Source organism: Asparagus officinalis, chromosome 8 (genome assembly GCF_001876935.1).
Source record: "Asparagus officinalis chromosome 8, Aspof.V1, whole genome shotgun sequence".
Classification (NCBI taxonomy): domain Eukaryota; kingdom Viridiplantae; phylum Streptophyta; class Magnoliopsida; order Asparagales; family Asparagaceae; genus Asparagus; species Asparagus officinalis.
Window position 1 is genome coordinate 43,973,988 of NC_033801.1, and position 20,172 is coordinate 43,994,159.

The 20,172-nt window shown below is 34.9% G+C and overlaps 1 protein-coding gene across 1 annotated transcript in view; it reads right to left on the minus strand.

Annotated features, from left to right (window-relative positions):
* The window catches only part of LOC109821187 (N-alpha-acetyltransferase 35, NatC auxiliary subunit), a 42,666-nt gene that overhangs the window by 20,719 nt on the left and 1,775 nt on the right, over positions 1-20,172 (minus strand). Inside the window, exons 3-10 of the mRNA XM_020387376.1 lie at positions 18,718-18,785; positions 16,337-16,495; positions 16,087-16,254; positions 13,269-13,419; positions 9,825-9,904; positions 8,271-8,543; positions 7,968-8,111; positions 26-160 (exon numbers count right to left, since the gene is read on the minus strand). Coding sequence (XP_020242965.1) covers positions 26-160; positions 7,968-8,111; positions 8,271-8,543; positions 9,825-9,904; positions 13,269-13,419; positions 16,087-16,254; positions 16,337-16,495; positions 18,718-18,785 — 1,178 coding nt within the window. The remainder of the gene's footprint in view (positions 1-25; positions 161-7,967; positions 8,112-8,270; positions 8,544-9,824; positions 9,905-13,268; positions 13,420-16,086; positions 16,255-16,336; positions 16,496-18,717; positions 18,786-20,172) is intronic.

The following is a 20,172-nucleotide window of genomic DNA, read 5'->3' on the forward strand; positions in this document are numbered from 1 at the left end:
AAAATAAGAGATACAATATGCCAACCTGGCTTAGCTGCACTACAAATTCCTTCCTCTGAGATCCTTGGTCCATTGAAGTTTCTTTTAGAGCGAAAGCTCTTGAAATCACATCATAAAAGAGGTCCCGCCCATATAGTTTACCATCTTGAACCAACAGAAGCTGTTAAATGAGTTAGCAAGATTCCAGTAAACATGAGGAATAGTTCTAAAGCTTGGACAACTGTTTCCATTAAGCATCCAGATGAAATAAACACAACAATAAAACACATTTCCTCATTTTAACAACTACATGAAACAGATGCTCTCTTATAAGTATTTTTCCCCCCAATAAATCGCTTTATCAAGATATAGAGTAAGACAACACAGTAAATAAACCCCTTTAGCAATTAATGTCTTGGTTTTTAGCTATCTGTCCCGAGCCACGATAGAAGAGAGTGGCTGCTTATATATCCTCAGGCAATAAGAAAAGTAGGTCAAATCTCCATGAAATAAATCCTAAGGGAAGCACATAACAAAGAAATCTAGAGAAACTCTCAACAGAACTGAATGAATAAAGAAAGGACTGACACAACTAGCCCCAATATTGTTTAAAAGCGTATTTACTACGGACATTTCCTCACTGAATGAAACATGCAGTGGACTTCCAAGATGCGTGAAATATATATCAAAGGTCCCAAGCATGTTGTCTCTTAGAGTACCCATATAGTGACACTCTACAAATGTTAAGTATGTATTAGTTAAATGATAATTTTGGAAACTTTCCTCATATTAGACCTCTTAATGATAATTTGTAGAAAAAAAAGTTGTTTAATTTAAGTGGAATAAAGAGTATCATATATTGAACTTAAAGTTTGAATGGATTAGTTTTCCAAACAAAAAGCTGATCGTGACACATTTTGTTTACCTCAAAATCTTGGTATTTTATAATGAAGCACAATTACGAGACTATCTTAAATATTGATGGCTGAAAAGCCCTCAAAACACACTAAGCTGCTTTGCTTATTGTTTTTGTAGTGTTTCACTCATGAATCCATTTCATTTAAAAGAAAGGTCCTTTATGAACTTGACCATGAGGAGTGGACAACAGACAGGAGGCAACAAAAGCATAAAGTCAGGCAAAGGCAACATTAGTCCTACGGTTCTGTTTTCACCCCAAGATGGAAAGGAAGGATCATTAATCCAGTGCACCGCCAAGGCTAGAGTAGGGCTTTTTTGTAACTCCAGATAATCAAAAGCTGCATGCTAACTTTACATTATACTTGATGTCAAGCCTAAAGAGCTTGCCTATTTTACCTCAAAGCTATTATCAGATTCACTTATACTTGTTAAGAAAACTAAGGCGGCCTGCTGGTCTTGGTTATTGACCATGTCCACGACTCCACATCAACCTGCAAAATAAAGAGGACACCACCTGGGTTTCCCCCCTTTCATTGCTTGTTGCAGTTCGGTGCTTCCTGTTCAAGGGGGAAACTTATCTGCTTGGCCTAAGCCTCTTCTACTTTGAGTATGTATGCTTCTGTGAGTACTTCCAAGTTAAAATCATGGAATGCCTCACTGTCATTCTTTTTTCAAAGTAGGACTGTTGTGTCTTGCTTCAGCACCTATTTTCTTTTTACCAATAGAGGATCAAGCACACATTAGAAAATCTATACCCTGTACAAAACTTATAAACCCTCTAGTGGGTTATTAGCACCAGACACTTGGGTAGGGATTCAATGAAAATGTCCACTTTGTATTTTTGTAAGTGCTCATGAACCGAAGGGGTGTCAGGTGATATTGTGATAATAATTCACTTTAAGGATATAAATGAAACAGAAAAAATGAAAGGTGTAATATGCAATTAATCCTAAGATTAAAATCTTCTATATTATGCCGGTTATACAGATTGAAAGGTGTCATATGTAATTAAGAATTAATTCTAATCTTAATTAAAGAATCCACAGACTTCAGGGATCACAGAATCTTATTCCAAACTACGTTGCATGGACATAGCCACGCCAAGAACACATGAAAAATCCAGGGAAAAAAACAAGTGATATGCATGACTCAACAGAACTTTTTAGGATAGCCATGATTTGTGTAAGTGGAAATACTGCACCCTAGAAGGTGTTATACCTTGTTCGACAAGCTTTAACTACATGATTAACAATGTACGTTAGCAATCAGCCAATTAGGTTTTTAGGTTTTATGGCAAGCTGCTATCTCAAATGATTGGCCAAATCTGGCATGAAGTAAGAAGCCTAAGATCATACAAAGCTTGACACGATTTCGATAACCAGTCACAACATTCAGTCTCCGTGGGAAAAATTACATTGGAAAAAAAAAAGCATGACATAAGAGCAATATATTAGAAGAGTTGCATGTATGATATAACCATCTTAGCTTCGGTCACAGGCTCACAGCAACAATTCCCTGATGGCCTATGACTTATTATGACATTCCGATGGGAAATTTTTTTTAACAAAGGTTCCTACAATAATACCGATACATAATACATTCGGAATTGTCATAATTGACTAAAATAGTGAGCTCCACTATTCAACTATTACTACACAATGTTTCTTTGAAGTATTGCTAAGGAGAGGTGAGATTTAACGAGCACATCCCCTTCAATATTAAGTCAATTAGTAAATGAATGTTTACATTTAATTTAACTTTGAAAGAACTTGAGATATAGTGAACTCATGCAAGGTTAAAATAAGAAGAAAATGACTTAAAGAATAAAGATTTTGGAAATAACATATTTGTAAGGATAAATTTCATATAACCCCTCATCTATACCTTCAGTAGCACTTATCGCCCCTTAATTATTTTAGTAGCTCTTTACACCCCCTTGACCCCTTCATTCACATTATTCACATTTTAAAAAGGATAAATTTGCAGATAAGCTTCCGCTCCCTTGTGAATCCAGGGTGATGTATCACACCCCCAACGTCCTGAATAGGTTCGGATCTTGGATTTGAGCTCAAATTAGAAATCTAAAAATAAAACTCATATAAAAGTTGATAAGGACTAAACAAATCATATTACACCTACAGTGTTCGTTGATTTCTACTCTTAATATCAAAAATACCTATTAAGGTTGATCTCCTCAAAAGTCTCCTTAGTCTAACAGATCTTTTCTCCTTAGTCTAACACATCATAATTAATTTAGAATTATTATTATAATACATCTCCAATACAAGGGGTTGTTGGCTTTTTTTTAAAATACTTGTAGATGGCCTTGGTGGCTACCCTAGTTGATTGTGATGGATCAAGATTTAAGATAAATTGAGGCTTTAATGGATAAGGTGATGGACCACTTAGCTTAATTCTAGAGCTTTCCACAAACGACTAAATAGTTGGTATTTATCCACTTGACTCTAGACTGCACCGAATTGCACAAACTCAGGGATCGAACCTCGTCGGATTTTGGGGCTGTGACAAACTTAAGTGTTACTGAAATAGTTGATGAGTGATACATGCTAGTGAAGGTATAAATGAGAGGGGTTACATGCAATAGTTGTAAAGGGTTTTGACAGAAGCATCTATAAATCAGAGCAAAAGTTTTATTAAATATTATATATCATTGCAAGGACAATCCATGGAAAAGTAAGTTTTGTTTTAATTCACAGTTTTAAAAAATTGTGAACATCTCTTTGTATTTAAACTATGTTATCAGGTAGTACTAGAAAAAAATCTATCTCGATATATATGTTATTCAAGCTTGGTTGGATACGACTCTATATACTGAAATTAATACTTTTACAAGAGATTGATTTTGTTTCTTCATCACATGTTAATTAAAATTCCTTCAACATTTTTATGTTTCATTTATTAAGTAGATTATAAATTAAAAATTTGCTCGATGTTTAACTAGATACCTAAGTGACCCTTTATAATCGTACTTCTGAACTTCGTACGGGCTGAAACCTAAGTTGCATGGAAACAGGTACGGGTACCGGTTTAGGTGCAGGACACGGCAAAAGTTATAAAATGTTGGGTATGGGGACACAACTACATAAATATGTTGAAGTTAATAATTTACATGAAACCATTATAGTTTTCAATCCAAGTTAATAGAATTGAAATTCCTACAACATTTTAAGTTCCTTTTATTATGTTTATTATTGTAAACCGGAAAGTGCTTGTTTTTAAACTAGACACTCAAACGACCATTTTAAATCATAGTTTTGAACTTGGCTATGGGCTGAAACAAACCCAACCAATGACTGACAACTTTAAGAACTGGATAGGAAGTGTAGGAAATACGTTCAAAAAATGTATGACGAGTTTTAAATTAAAAGATATATCATAAAATTGAGAAAACATTGAATAAATGTATGTATATATCCAAGGAGTGTTCATGAAGTTTCAGTATGGGTATGTCCATGAAGTAAACATTGAATAAATGTATGTATTTATGCAAGGTATGTCTTGGACATGCGTCGGATACGAGCACAGGCACAGCTTCATAATAGAAGTACCCGGGTAACATATGCTGAAACGAACTCAGCCCATGTCCAACGAGTTGCAGGAAGTGGACATAGAGTATAGGATATATGTCCAAGTAGAGGTGAAGATGAATCAAGTAATTATTAAATAGTTCATTAATTATTCCTAACTATTCAGTTATGCTCAACGTGGTAGTTCATTTAACAGTAAACAAATAGGTTTTAGTATTGTGCTCATAAACAAATAGAATTTAAGTAGATGTATATTCCATTTGTTTTATTATCAAATAAACTTTTACAGTTTCGTCCCTTACAATTTGTACTATTACATGTGTAAAACCCCGTAAATTTTAAAAATATTGTGATTAACGATGATAAATACTTTTAATATAATAAATATCATTTATTGATGAATGAGTATGTTAGTAATCGATTTGAGATCAAATTAATACGAATATGAGAGGATACAAGTGTTAAACGTGCACAAAACGAGTGAAAACATGCACAACCTGTAAACAGTTTGGGTTTCTGTTCGGTCGACTGATGCTTGCAATCAGTCGACCGACGGGAACTTATCAGTACCATCAGTCGACCAACGGGCTGTTTTCCTGATGTGAGTTGGTTTCGGGTTTATTTGTTTTGTTTCGGGTTTGTTGGTATATATATGAGCATATACACCCGAAAATCCTCTTTTACATCATATTTCTAAACCCTAGCAGTCACCCTCTTCCCTCAAAATCCTAGATATTATTTTTGGTGAATTTTGAGAGCTTTGTGAAGCAAATACCGAAAAGAGGGCGAGACCGTCGGCGTTTGGCGAGGGAGTACATGTTTCCTTGCACTCTTGGGGATTCCTACACGTGTTGAAGCGAGTTTCATCTCCTCCAATCCGATCCCCGTTTTTATTTGGTTTTTATTGAGTTTTATTTTGTTTTATTGAACCTTAAAGGCTAGTTTACGCGTAAAGATTGTTCTTTTAAATTATATGACACAAAGATTCGATCTTTTGGTTTTCAGAAGTTATAAATGAATTCTCTGATTTGGAGTTTAGATCTGAAATAAATTTTAATATGAGATTTTGTCGAGATTTATGGTTTTCATAATGATTCTTACAAACATGACTATGTTAGGGTTAATATAATTCTCTTAAGTAATAATAATTATTTTTATGTAGATATATGAACATTGATCATGTTAAACAAGATTTATACATGTATTTGTTGAGAAAAAATTCAAATTTTTATCTCACGAACAACCCTTAAAACCGATTTGCTATAGCATCGGTCGACCGATCGGCATGATCAGTCGACCGACGATTTGCTATAGCGTCGATCGACCGATCGGCATGATCAGTCGACTGAGCCCCTCCTTCGTCTTTCAACTTTCAGCTGGCTAGTCGACCGACGAGGTACTTCAGTCGACCGGCCACTACACATTTACATGCACAGTTTGTGCATGTCGTCGCCAGTCAACCGATGTGGGCTTCGGTCAACTGAGCAGTGTTATTTTGCGTATTTATTTTTGGACTCATGAGTTCACAAGATTTGAGTCCGCACATCGAGACACATTCTTGACCATTGGATAACACATATTTGGATGCATTCATACGAGTATTTGGAGGTACGTAACACATAGTTTTAGTTATCATATTAAAGGATGGCATATATATTACACTCAGGGTGGCTAGCTGATATGTTGCAATGAGACCGCAATAGACTACACCCCGTTGTGCATTATTATTTTCGAAATAGGATGATATGCCTATCTCCGTATAGCGATTGAGTAAGGTGGTTGTTGCCACAGGATATTGTGAGCGTCTTACAAAAGTATCGTTGTTTCAGATAGAGAATTTCACAGAATTCATTCATGCTTCCATGTTAGTTACCCGAGAGTAGGGTAAAATATTAAGGTTGTCCTACACCACATATTTCATGTGAGCTTCATTTTACCGTATGTTTATTCTTGTGATTGCGTTATCTACCCGAGGGTAGTGTGAGAATTTTGACATCGACTTGTTGGTTGAGGTCTGGAGCTGTATTGTATTTTATTTATTGTTTGTTTTATTCTTAGGATTTTGGAGTTGGGATTTAGTGGTTCACAATTTGAGACACGGTATATACATGAGGGTTTCTTGTTTAAATTATTTTCCTCGACGTACTAATTCTCGTGTTGCGAATTTCTAAATCTTAATTTTCACTTAGTTTAGGATAGATGATTTTATATCTATATGTACTAACTTGTATTTTCTTATATACTCCTAACCCCTTCCCCCTGGGAGCAGTGGAAATGATCTCGCTAACGCTTTGATGCTTGTTGTTTTTCCTCTTTTCAGGCAGCGAGTCAGACGCACGGAGAGTCGCAGGTTGATGGAGTTTCGACTTAGCGTCCATCATTATTTATATTAGCAGTTTATTTCATGCTCTACAGTAGTTAGTGTTTATTTTCAAACATTTAGAGTTATACATCATTTTGAAAAGGTTGTGTGTCTTAGTACTTTATTCAGTTGACTCTATGTATCGAGATATTTTAAATTTGATTCAGTTTATCAGTTGTACTTTATTTTATTCAGTTGAAAAATGATTATGATTATTTAGATATCTCTTCCTTTTATCATGTTCATTGTACTAGTTTCTATATTCTAATTGCTTTGTACCTTCACTTATTTATTGTTGAATCCACTAGAGAGATACTACTGTGATGGTGAAACGTGTTGTTGCACAGTGTTGGTACATGACAGATTTAACATCCTTGGGTTCACCTTGGACTGCAGCCTTGTGTAAAACCAGGGGCGTTACAACATGCATTATATTATGTTTTTGATTCATCTACATCGTGTAATTAAAATTTTATATCAATTTTAATTGCCTTAAAGAGTAGCATGTCAGTTTTAAAACAAAATTTCTTTAACTAAATAAAAGTATATTCTTAACTACATAGTTTTATATTCATAAACTATAAATTTTTAATGAAATAAACATATAGTCATATTCGATAAACATTTGCAAATATTTGAAAAGTATTTGCATTGGAATTCAAATTTGAAAAAAAATTTAGAAAATGATATTTGAATTTGTATCCAAGTTCACAAATTTAAACGGATACAAATACGAACACTGAGATATTCAAATCGATTAGATTCATTTCAGCCATACGTCCAAGAAGTGTATGACAAATGTTTTAAACTATAACATTTATTATACATTAGAGTACATGCCTTAATAAATGTATGCATATTTAAGGAGCATCCAAGGAATGTCGGAATGGGACACATGTTGGACACAGGTATGGGAGCCCAGATAAGGTGTCAAGGTAACATAGCTTCTAATACTAATAGTATAAGAACAGAGGATATGAATTTCAGTTCTCTTTTTCTGTTGATTGATTTTCTTAAATGGAAACATAACTGCACAAATTTAGAGACGGCAAATAATCAGCGAAAAATATTTGGAGCAATAAATAACAAGCTTAAGTGGTAATAGTATGATAACGAACATGAGAAAGCAAATGATGACACATTAAGCATTTGGAATAGACCTGCAGATAAGCTCTAGCAACCAGATCTGGTTTTCTCTTTTGGAATTGAACAACAGATTGCAGAACAGCATCCAGCATTGGATCCAGAGATAAAGAGCAAATGACATCTAAATCATGAAGTAGCTTGTCAAAATATTCAATAGCCTGCGAGTTTACAATGATTGCCTAGTCAATAGCTGACAACAAAATGTTTTCTCCAAAACTGCACCTATAACAGATATAAATATCTATCATTACTGAAATTGAAGGACATCTCTTTTAAAGAACCAGAAAATGAATGAAAGTCGTGAATTGATATCAAACCTTTCCCCAGCTGAGAAGCTTGATTGAACGAGGTGGGGTTGGTGCAGACAATCTACTATTTAGGCTAACATCAAAGCCAACAGGCTGGCAACCTGAGGCAGTAGTCCCATCTTGAATGGTAGCTTGCGCAGGTTCACTTGCATTAGACCTAAGGAACTCCACTGACTTGGACATGCAAGCGAGCTCACACAGGCATGAGGCCACATGTTTCCTAGCCAACTCCAAACCTTTTCCTTGAGGTTTCCTCATACACATGAGAACATGATAGAAGTGCTGTATACAACTGAAATAGTCAGCTTATATTTGGCTAGAAAGCACTCCATCCAAAACTATGGGGGAAACATCAAGCAGCAGAAATGGTTCGCTACATTCAAAATCTTTAAAAACAATATGCAGTGAATTGGTTTTTAAGACACTAAAAAGTAGAATATACCAGTTGGGTAACTGCTAAGGTGGCTCACCATCAACACCGCGGGTTAAGTACATCATGTACTAATCCGCAAGAAGAAAACCCTTTTTCAATTAAGGTACAAGAAATTAAATGCCAACATTTCATGAAAACACTAAGTATCTTCTACTGAAGAACAGATCAGATTAAGAAATATGACAATATTTGGCTGGGAAGTGTCAGGCTAAGTCCAGCCAACCCGAAAATCAACCTGGACATTGTTGAGCAAGTAGTTGAAGTTTACCCAACAACAATAGATGCCAGGGGTAATAACTATGTACAAACTAATAACCACGATATGTCATTACCCTAGCATATCCAATCATTTCCCAGGAAGTAGATGTTTTCTGGTTCTATGACTGGAGAAACTTGGATGCAACTCATGACTAGAAATACAGTGGGATAAAGAAATGCCTCAGGCCAGATGAATGCAATGAAAAAATGACAGTACTAGAAAGAGTCGTACATGCAAGAAAAGAAGAAGTGAGACCTAAAAGTTGCTATGACTGCTATTTCTGGTTAAAGAATCTCTTTCTAGTTGCTCTGGAACAATTAGGGGATTCTCTGGAAGAAATACGGGGTGGTGGCAACATGCTATTGGGTGGTGGTCCCGCTTATGGGGTCAAATCAATACGTTCTAAGAATTGACTTTTCCTTTCTTCTATGTTTATTATTTCAATATATTATGAACAGAATCGATGTTTAAATATCCTAACAGTGAGACATTCTCTAACCCTGAAGACTCGAAAGATTTTTTTATAGTATAAAGAAAACATGATTTACTTGTTCAATCAATAGTCCTGCAACATGAGCCTAAGGTTACTGCATGCATCTGACTAGACTTCATCCACAAGGCAAGCTGAGTATGCATAATACCTGTAGCCACTATATAATCCTACTTTTCTATTCATTATCCCCTCCCTATTTGCTTAAAATTGGTAAAGGCAGGCCAATAATATATGAAACATAGAAGTAGATGAATGAATCATTCTCACATATTCTTACTTCTAATGATGCATGTCTTCAAGAGGAAATAAAGAACATTTTTTCAGAACATATCTGAGTCGAACTTGTTAATAAGTAAATAGGAAACATGGAGGCAAGACCTTACGAAAGCGTAAACGGCACAAGAGAGCTTTACAATAACCTTCTTCCAACTCAGGCTTGGTCTGAAGAGAATCAATATCTGCAGTGATAAATACATATATTACAAAGTGTATTTTACTCAGTGACAGTCATAAGCGGCAGAGTGTACTTCATCACACAATGGAAAGTGAAGAAAGAAAGGAAACGAGAGCAAACCTTAAATTAAAAAAATGAACATTTCATGTTTTTATAAAGTTGAAGTTTTTATCAATGTTTTAAATGTCGGATGTCGGGTTCATGTCGGTCGGCCAAAATTCATGTCGGATAGCGGAAATCGGGGATATATCGGGGGACATGAAAATAATATCGGATTGCCATATCGGATAGGTTGATATAATATCATAAATGGAATCTTCACATACTTGATAATTATATTGTCTAAACATATGAAAAAGTACATAACTTATTGATGTTAGGATCACTAACCAATTGTAGACACCTGATTTCCGAGTCGGGTTTTTCAAACTTGCCATATCGGCCGCCATGTCCGACATGGCGGCCGATATTTGAAACATTGGTTTTTATAACAAATAAGGTTTGCATAACCATAATTTTGACTATTTTGCATCAAATGCAATCAATGGTCCCTATCTGAAGAGAATCAATATCTGCAGTGATAAATACATATATTACAAAGTGCATATTACTCAAGTGACAGTCATAAGCGGCGCAGTGTATTTCATCACACAATGGAAAGTGAAGAAAGAAAGGAAACGAGAGCAAAATTTAAATTAAAAAATGAACATTTTATGTGTTTATAAAGTTGAAGTTTTTGTAACAAATAAGGTTTGCATAACCATAATTTTGACTATTTTGCATCAAATGCAATCAATGGTCCCTATCATAGCATACAGGGTTTACAATGATACTACGTAAAAAGTGCTTTCACATAAAACCTTCATGTCTAAAGGCTTGTGAATATTTACAGGTTACAGCATATAATCCGACAAGTTCCCTTTCTAAATCCTTTGATGTAAGAGCATATGGAATGTGAAGGAAAAGTATCATTGCATCAACCAAGTGGAGAAGGACAAGTTCACTTAAAAATTCTTTAATGTGATAGCATACAGCATACAAAAAAAATGAGGTGGTCCATAGAATCAAACCATTATCTAGGTTTCTCGAGTCTAAAGAAACATGAGTACTTTTCTTTATCGTTATTTGTGCCCTACATATTAACATGTTCTCCCATGGCAAACCTAATTGTTTTTTATATAATCATCTAGATTTTTTCTGATATTTCAGATCTCAGGCAACTCCTTAATGAGTTTAGAATTGTATGACTGATTTGGTGGCCTTTCCTTCAAGACAACTGGCATTTAGGGTTGTGCCAAGCCTGTCTCTTGCTGTAATTGCCTTGACAGGAAGCATGCATGATGCAACAAACAATAGACAATGACTATTTATCTGACACCTGATCAAAAAGTTGGCTTGGTTCTCTGTTAAGGTTATTGATGTTGAGTAGCCTCCTGTAAGACAAATGTGAAGAAAAGCACAAGAATAATGATTGATCTTCTTCAAATCTGGGTTTATGGTAAGGTTGGTTTTACACTTATTTTCTTATGAAGCTCATGGGGATATGATTCTTTTTTCCAGAAAACTTAATTAATTAATTAGCTTGTTGTAAAAAAAAGTCATTCAATAGCCAATTCTACACATTATGACTAACATATTTGGTAGAAAACTTGACCAGAAGCTTGCACCAAACAATAGATGATGAATAGTTAGCCAACAGCAAATCACAAAATTTGGTCGGTTCTCTGTGGAGGTTATTGATGTTGAGTCGCGTCCAGTAAGATAAATGTGAAGAAAAATAATAGAAGAATGATTATCTTCTTGGAATTCTAGATTTATGGTAAGGGTGGTTTTCCAATTAGTTTGTAGAAAACTCAAAGAATATGAATTTTTTGAAAACTTAAATTAGTTAGCTTGACGGAAAAAAAAAGCGTCCTGTTAAATTGATTTCTTACAAACAAGGAAAAGGATGAAATATGGCTTAGAATAGAGGCAAGCGTTTATTGGACACTATCGTTTATGTGCTTCTTAAATGCAATTTGGCAAGGTATAGCTCCAAACTGCCAAGGCACCCAGATACCCATTTGTAAGGCTTGCACCTCATATGAGTACTAGATACTTATGTTAGATTTTTGGTAAAATCAGATTAATGGCAAATAAAACAACATTATGAGATTAATCGATAGAATAGCAAGACAGAATATTCTTATGCTTGTTTAGAGAATTGCTTCTAGGCCCCTGGCTTTTGAAAAATGTGCTACCTCCCCCAAGAAACCTCTTTTCCTTTCACCTCTAGGACACAACCCATACGATTCATAGAAAACCCCAAATTACCTTGTTTTCTACCTTTTCATCTTCTCTATACTTTCTCTCACCTGTTACATGAGCCCATCAAATCATAACCCCATTGCATGCTTAATATCAACCTCTCACTGCCTCTGCCACCTCTCTTCATTGTCACTTCACTGTAAGATGCCCTCAGTTGCCTCCCTTTGAGAGGCTCAAAGAGAGTGGCAGGTGACGGAAGAGAGGTTGATGTTCAGGTGGCCAGCATCAGCAAAATTCCACTAAACGTTAACAATTCATAACTAAAGGTGACAAATTTCGACACCAAATAACAAATACTAACTGAATGTGAAAAAAATGCCAAAAGTAACATGTAAAACACAAAAATAACAACCTATATCTAACGGTGAAAAGTTCAAAACAAGTAGACTCAAAGGTAACAAGTAATAGCTAAAAGTGACAACTGGACACAAATGCAATAAATAATAGCTTAATGTGACAAAATTATGCTAAAAGTAACAAGTTGACACAAAGGGACAACTAATAGCTAGAGGTGGTGAAATCAGCCCGCCTCCTTGCCACCAACCTCCCCTCCACTGCCATCTATCTTCTTGTCAACCTACGAATCCCACATTGCCCTACTCTTGAGGGCAGCAGCGGAGGGAGGTGGTAGCAGTAACGGAGGAAGGGACAAGTGGCAATGGCGGCAGAGAGGTTGGCGGCGAAGAAGAAGAGATAGTGTTTGAGAGAGGAGAGAGGGTTCATGGGTTCATGAGGAGATGGGAGATAGAGAGAGAGGTTGAGGTTGATGACGTGGTGAGAGTAGTTTCGGGATATTCAAAATTTCATGTGAGGACAAGGAGTAGAAGGTTTTATTTGTTTTCTTAGTGGGAAGAAGCATGTTTAAAGACAAGGGGGGTGGAAGAAATTTTCATAAAAAAAAAAGAATTATCAATGATATGCTTTTGTTAACTGGCATATAGAGTTAACTTAAAGGCTTTTTCATAATGATTGCAGCAATTGTAAGGACATATGGGATTAACTTTTATCATCAATATCTACAAAATCTTCCCAGCTTCAAAATCGTAAAATATTGAATATACCATCTAAAGACTTCTTCCTGGATGAGTGGCCTTTACAAGAGCGCAATTGCCGAGAAATTGTTTCCTCTACCGCATTTAGAATTGATAGGCATTTGTCGTCCCCATCCCCGTTCAGAGGCAAGCCAAAAGCCATTGTAAAAAGATCTTCTTCCTGTGACAAGAAGTCAAAAATTCCACACTAATACAAATATTCTTTTGAATAGGTAACCCAGAAACAAAATGTCGAGAAATAAAATTGTAAAAGTACACTTGGAACAGCCTTCAGTTGCGTCAGATTGATTTATTAATAAAAGAATACAAGATCAAGAAAGAACTTATCAGGATATGTATGCAGTAAATTAAAGCAGAAGCATGGCAACAAGATTACAGTATTATGAAACAAGCACTTCCCACGGGTGATTCTGTTTAGGATCCTCAAATGCAATGGACAGTACTCTATGCTTATATTGAAGATTGACATGGGGCAAGCTTTGAGATAAGAGTGATTTAAATCTGTAGTTAAAGAAGCATAGCTGTTCTCATTCATTACCAAGTCGTCCTTGGCATGGATGAAATTCTTCTTTGATTGTTCTGAACTTTTTATGCTAACCATTCAATTATACTTTTGCCCATCTTGAAAAAAAGATTATTTTCAAAAATTTCATGCATAACCCTTTGATTATAATTTTGGTACTTAAAACTTATAAAAAGGAAATTTATATTGATCACTCCACCGACAATTTGCATTACCTCTTTTACAGGCAGAAGAGAAACAAAGGTTTACATGTATGCCCCAAAAACAATAGTCTGCAGAGAGTTTTAACAACAAAGAAACCAACATTCTCAGGTTCTACATTACCAAAGGAAACAATGAGACCAATGTTAAATAAAATATCACTTGCTTTGATTTGCATCATACACATTTAAAATTTCTTTAGGAAAAAGGTACAAGATCAAAGTTTATATTACATATTGTGTGTTTTGTGTGTATCTTCATTTTAATACGACTTATCAGTCGCTTTCTTTTTTTTCTTGTTTTGCACGATAATTACTCATTGCCTTTTGACAAATCCCACTACTGCAAAATTGATCACAACTTTTTTATAGATTGACCTTAAATTCTTAAAAACAATTATATTCCCACATTATCAAGTGAAATATTAAATTGAAAACTCAAGTGAAAGTTTTGTTGGGTATCATTCTGACAATGTTAAAAAATTTAAATTATATGAGAATTTTTTCTTTAATTTTATGAGAATATGATGGGTTTCAAACACAGACATCTAATCTTTTTGGCAGATTGCACAACAAAATTTTAGTACAAGAAACAATAGCGAAACAATTGTGTAATGGAAAAATAATTTAATCACATGTAGCACTCCTCAAAAATTGCTTGCTTAATTTCACAATCATTAAATTCAAAACCAAGGGGCTGTTAGTCAATCAGAATTTCCAAGTACAATTGGGATACTTGTTCAAGTGAGATAATTTCATTCGAGTGGTATATTTCAATGGGATAATGGTGGATAATTTTTTAGAAGTAGGATATTTTGATAAAATGACGGATAATTTGGAGTAATTAGAAAGTATATATTAGTATTTTGATGATATGGCACCTTAATTTATATATATTTTTGAAGCTTATAAATATTATTTGATAATTATATAAAGTAATATTACATAAAAAGTAAATATTAGTGAAAATATATCTAACCTTATTGTCAATACTTATTATTATCAATGATCATGTAAAATGAACTATTCTAGTAACAATCATGAAGTGTGTAAATTAATAGAGCAACATCCTTGATCATCACAAATACTGAAGCACAAATTAATTTCAATCATATATAATCATGTATTCTAGCTTTAAGTCCTAATTTCCCAAAGCAATATCAAGTTTCTGATCTCATCATTAACCTTTCATCTCCATCTTTTCCCATTCATACTAATCGAATTTGATGCACTTGTTCCAAACGCATTACTTATTTACTAAAACTTCTCACAAAATATTGTTGACTCTAGGTAAATATTTATTATTCAGTGTAAGTTACGCGTATACATAAAAGGTTACTTATTCTAAACATTACTTATTCAAATTTTTCTATATGCACCACAGGTGCTATTTGTATGCATTTACAATATATAATAATCCATAATGTATTAAAAACAATCATTTTTTTGGACTCCACCATCAATAATCTTTCCACAATTCAAAAAGTTATAGTTTGTTCTCATCTAGTCCCAAGTTGAAAAGTGGGATAATTTTGGGGAGGAAAACTCATGTGTTTCTATATAGATTGAAGAATTAGTGGGATATTTTAAAATTACCCCAATTTCAGTTCTAATTGACTAACACCAAAAAATTTATCTAAAAATTATCTCAATTCTACACTTGCAGTGCCCTAATTGACTGAACCCCCCCCCACCCCCCACCCCGAAGTATTTTCTTAGACGAATTGATAACATAATTGTACAGGGTGTACTAATTTGCACCAAGCAGAATGATGAAACTTTTGATATTTTTAAATATTAATTTCTATGAGCATGCAAACTTGTATTAGGGTGATGATACACATCATGTATCCATGGTGCATAGACGTGGATTAATGGTAGCAGATTACATGAAACAGTCAAATTTATTATTTTTTTCCTCAGCCAATAGAAAGGGGCGGTCCAGTGGCCAAACGTCTATTTAGCATTTTTTAAGCCTTAGATTGTGTATTCCCCTGCCTGCAGGTTCTGGCTCTGCCCTTGAGCCAAGCACTGACAACTTCTTCGCCAATGAAGAATCCTTATCAAAAGCATCCACCTGGAAATTTTGTTTGCATGAACATACCTCGTGGGTACGTGCACCAGAGACTGCAGACACAACCGCATTGCAGGTAGCACGGATTATTCTGCAGTAGGAATGTAGCACGGCATGTGACGATGTTCTTTCAAGCCTCAGAAGATAGATGCACGAAAAGACTGTCTGTGCAAGTGAATGGCCCTTATGCCATGTTGCCTGTGAACATCAAACTAGTGGTGAAAATAAAAATATCTTGTTTTAATAGAGAAAAGAAACATAAAAGTACTGTTTGTGATACCTCACATGCTAGAAGGTGATCCATGACATCAATGCAACGCTGAACATCAATAGTTCTGTCCAAGCTAAGAGGAATAGGAGCGACTCCATTCTCAATTGCTTCTTCAATAGAGTGATAGCTACTATTTTCAATTCCGGAATCCATCTTTGGGTCCATTATCTACATCATTAGAAAATTTATAGGGTAGCTATTGCATGTCCAAAGAAACTTATTAAACTGTTTCAAATAAAAAAAATCACACCTAGAGGACTAAATACCCAGACATGAAGAGGAAATTAAGCAGCAACAGTGTAAAAAATCACCTAGAGGACTAAATACCCAAACATGTAGAGTAAATTAAGCAGCAACAGTGTGAAACAAAGTGAATGATGGGATGATCATCATCTAAGAATTTTCCCATCAAAATGTACTAAGGTCAACTAGATGACTAAAGAATAAACCTTAGCTGACTTTATAAGAATCTTCATGCAAGCATTCGTTCACATCCACACTGCACTCAGCACATGCATGCATCTCAACATTCACATATCAACTAGATTTCTTCTACATGTTTAATTTCCAGCATTCTGAGGGGGGAAAAGCAGAGTTCCTTAAACCCATCCAATTTCCAAATTGATAATAAGGAGGCTACAAACCACTTCTTTGTTTCAGCACTTTTTCCACCTCGTTAATTAAATTTTCCAACTATTACCTAGTAACTGGAAATGAAGAATCAAACAAGGTTCAGCAAAGAAAATTATGTTACCTACAGAATGACTTTTACTACCTTCCATCAACAAACTTAAGGTTGTTGGCAAGAGAGTGAAGCAACAAAAAGAACAGCTTTAGGACTATGTGGGAAATAGGTAACCAGTCAAAACATCTAAACTAAACATAGATTTATGAATTACTTAAGATCAAAAACTGATATGCAGGTTTTTACAGAAAAAGCATTAATGACGCCTAAAATCTTTTAAGAAAACGAGAAGTTTGATTGTTTCTGTTTATTGTTAAGGAAGTTAATAGAAATGGATAAGTTAAAAAGAAAGTAATTTTCCGCTTTTGGCAAAGTTGTTTTTATATTTGTTTGACCTCTTAGAGACTTCCAAATAGTTGTTTACCTAAAAATGTAATTCAAAACATATCATTTGCACTGTTAATGGTTTTCACAAAAAGTCACTGGGAAAATTATTCTTGTTTACATATGAGGAAAATGCTAATAAATGGGTTTACAAGGAGGTTAAATGCAGGAAACAAAGGAAAATCTGGAAATAGAAACGGCACACCGAACTCTCATGTAAGACAGTAATTTTTCTCTATATCAATCCAATGTTGTAAAAAATCTCCGCCTAGTCCGTCTAGGCGTACGCCTAGGCCTATGCAGTACCTTGGCCGCCTATCTAGCGCCTAGCGTATAGGCAGTACATAAGTTGTCCACCTATATTTTGGGAACTCTAAGAGAGCGTGGTCTGCCTATATGGACTACACTCTTTAAGCATTGATCATGATTTCCTTCAGTGTAGCCTCCATGTCCTCCAAACTCCTACTATGAACGCATTCTTTACCTCTTCCGACCTTGGAACAAAACATCCTCCACCACCACTTAAGAAATCTACCTAGGCGTTACTCCAACGCCTAAGCTTTCTATAACATTGACATTTACTATTAATAATCATAATTAAAAACTAAAAAATAGAAAAACACCTAAGCCCTGCCTAGGCGACCGCCTAGGAGCCTAGGCTCTAGGCGTTGGACCTAGACGTCAGGTCTAATGCCTAGACCGCCTAGCGTTTTCTATAACCTTGTATGAATCTTTTTTATTTTATTTACGCAACAGCTGAATCTCTAGTACAGAATGCTAGCTTTGTATCTTTAACATAACTTCCAGAAGTAAAATTTACTGTTAAAAGAGTAGTAGATAAGGTAGTATGGAACACAAAAATGATGTCAAAATAATTTCACCAGGGTAATGAACGGACAAATGTATCAAGCAATCTTAATGCTTAACACTTTTTGGCCAAAAGCAAGGCCTCCAACAGACAACTCACTTAGAAACGCAAAACTAGGAAGAATAACGATAGGTTAAATTGACATGAGATCCAAACCCAAGAGCCTCTTGAAAGCTAAAACCTTGTGTGATCTAATATCACATCAAATGACCCACTTTACCAGAAACCACAAATGGATATTTATTGAGCAACTAATGTAGACCAAGCAATCTAAACACTTAACACATTAAAATCCCTTTTTTCCTTGTGATATTCATTATCATGTGTGGTTTATTTCAAAAAATAACAAAGAATGTGCAGCAGGAAAAAATGCATCCTAAATTTATATAAAAAAAATTAGGAAGCTAAATAAGATAATTAATTTAAAAAAAGAAACCGGTGAAGTTTCAATACCTCCAATGCAGACATAGCAGCAAAAAGGCTGAAGTTCTCTCCATGAATAAGCTCTCCTTCATGAAGATCTACAAACATGAAATACTACAGTGAAAAGGAGACAATACTGTTGCTTGCTGGAGGGGGAACAATAACTAATACATATAGTAAATCACTTGAGATCTGCAGATGCAGAACAGATACCACATAGACAAGGAAAATTAGAAACCAAGTCTATTTGAGATCTAGGAGAAAGAAGGCTTAGTTTGGATAATTGGGGAACTGACAATAGCCAACCATGAGATAATGTATAATTGTAATTTCTAAATTCAGTAACAGCCAGTATAAAAATAAAAGCGCTCGAGGAAAAAGATAATTAAAAAAACAAAATATGCTCCCAAGATAAAAGCATTAATAACCTCTACAATGGCCTCAGGTGACAGGATATCACAAGACCAAAGCAAGGAGTGTTAAAAAGCAACTAAAAGTTAAATGTTTTATGATCCAGTTGTGACTGACTGTCTGCTAAAGTTGATCAAAAAGGAACTTTGGCTAGTTCTATTATATAAAAAGAGTTTCTGATACTTGTCCATTAAATTGTCAGTAGCTTGATATTAGTTTCTGAGATCTTTCCCTTTGCTGATTGGTTCCTCAAATTGTTTAACTAAACTAAAAAGACCAATGAACCAACAGACGTGGAATCTTTCTTTCCACTCAACCAACTTGCCCATTATTTGTTTTTCCCTCCTAGGTAGTCTACCCAACAACTGATTTTATACCCACTACATCTCTAAAAGAACTTCTGATCATATTAGCTCCTTTCTCAGTTGCATGGGGTAGGGGTACTGGTACAGGTACGAGTACGGAACACAACAAACTTGTAAAAGGTAGGTTACAGGGACACTGCTATACAAATATATGTTACGTATATTTATGTGTAAAAAAAATATTTTACATAAGATCATATTATTTTTAAATTTACATAAGGTTAATACATAAGAAATAGATGTGAAGTGTAGGATATTTGTCCAAGAAGTGTAACACGAGCATTTTAAATTAAAACATGCATATATAAACGAGCATACGCCCGAATAAACATACGCATATATTCAAGAACTGTTCACAAAGTTTCGTGCAGGTAAGGATACGTCTCGATTATAGGTACATAGCTTCTGATGGGTACTATCCAGGTAACATGGGCTCCCTTAAATTCAAATCGAACAGAGGTTTGACCAATGTTATATTAAACGCTGGGCGTTTCTAGGCGTCGGACTTGACGCCCAGCGCTTAGTCGCCTAGGCGGGCGCCTAAGCGGTTTCTAGACTTTTTTTTAAAATTGTGATACTTGAAGATAAATATATATATATATATATATATATATATATATACAATCAAATATGCATAAATACTAAAATACCAACACTATTAACTAAATTGCTTGGTTTACCAATTACAATAGCTCTTTGTATGTTTATA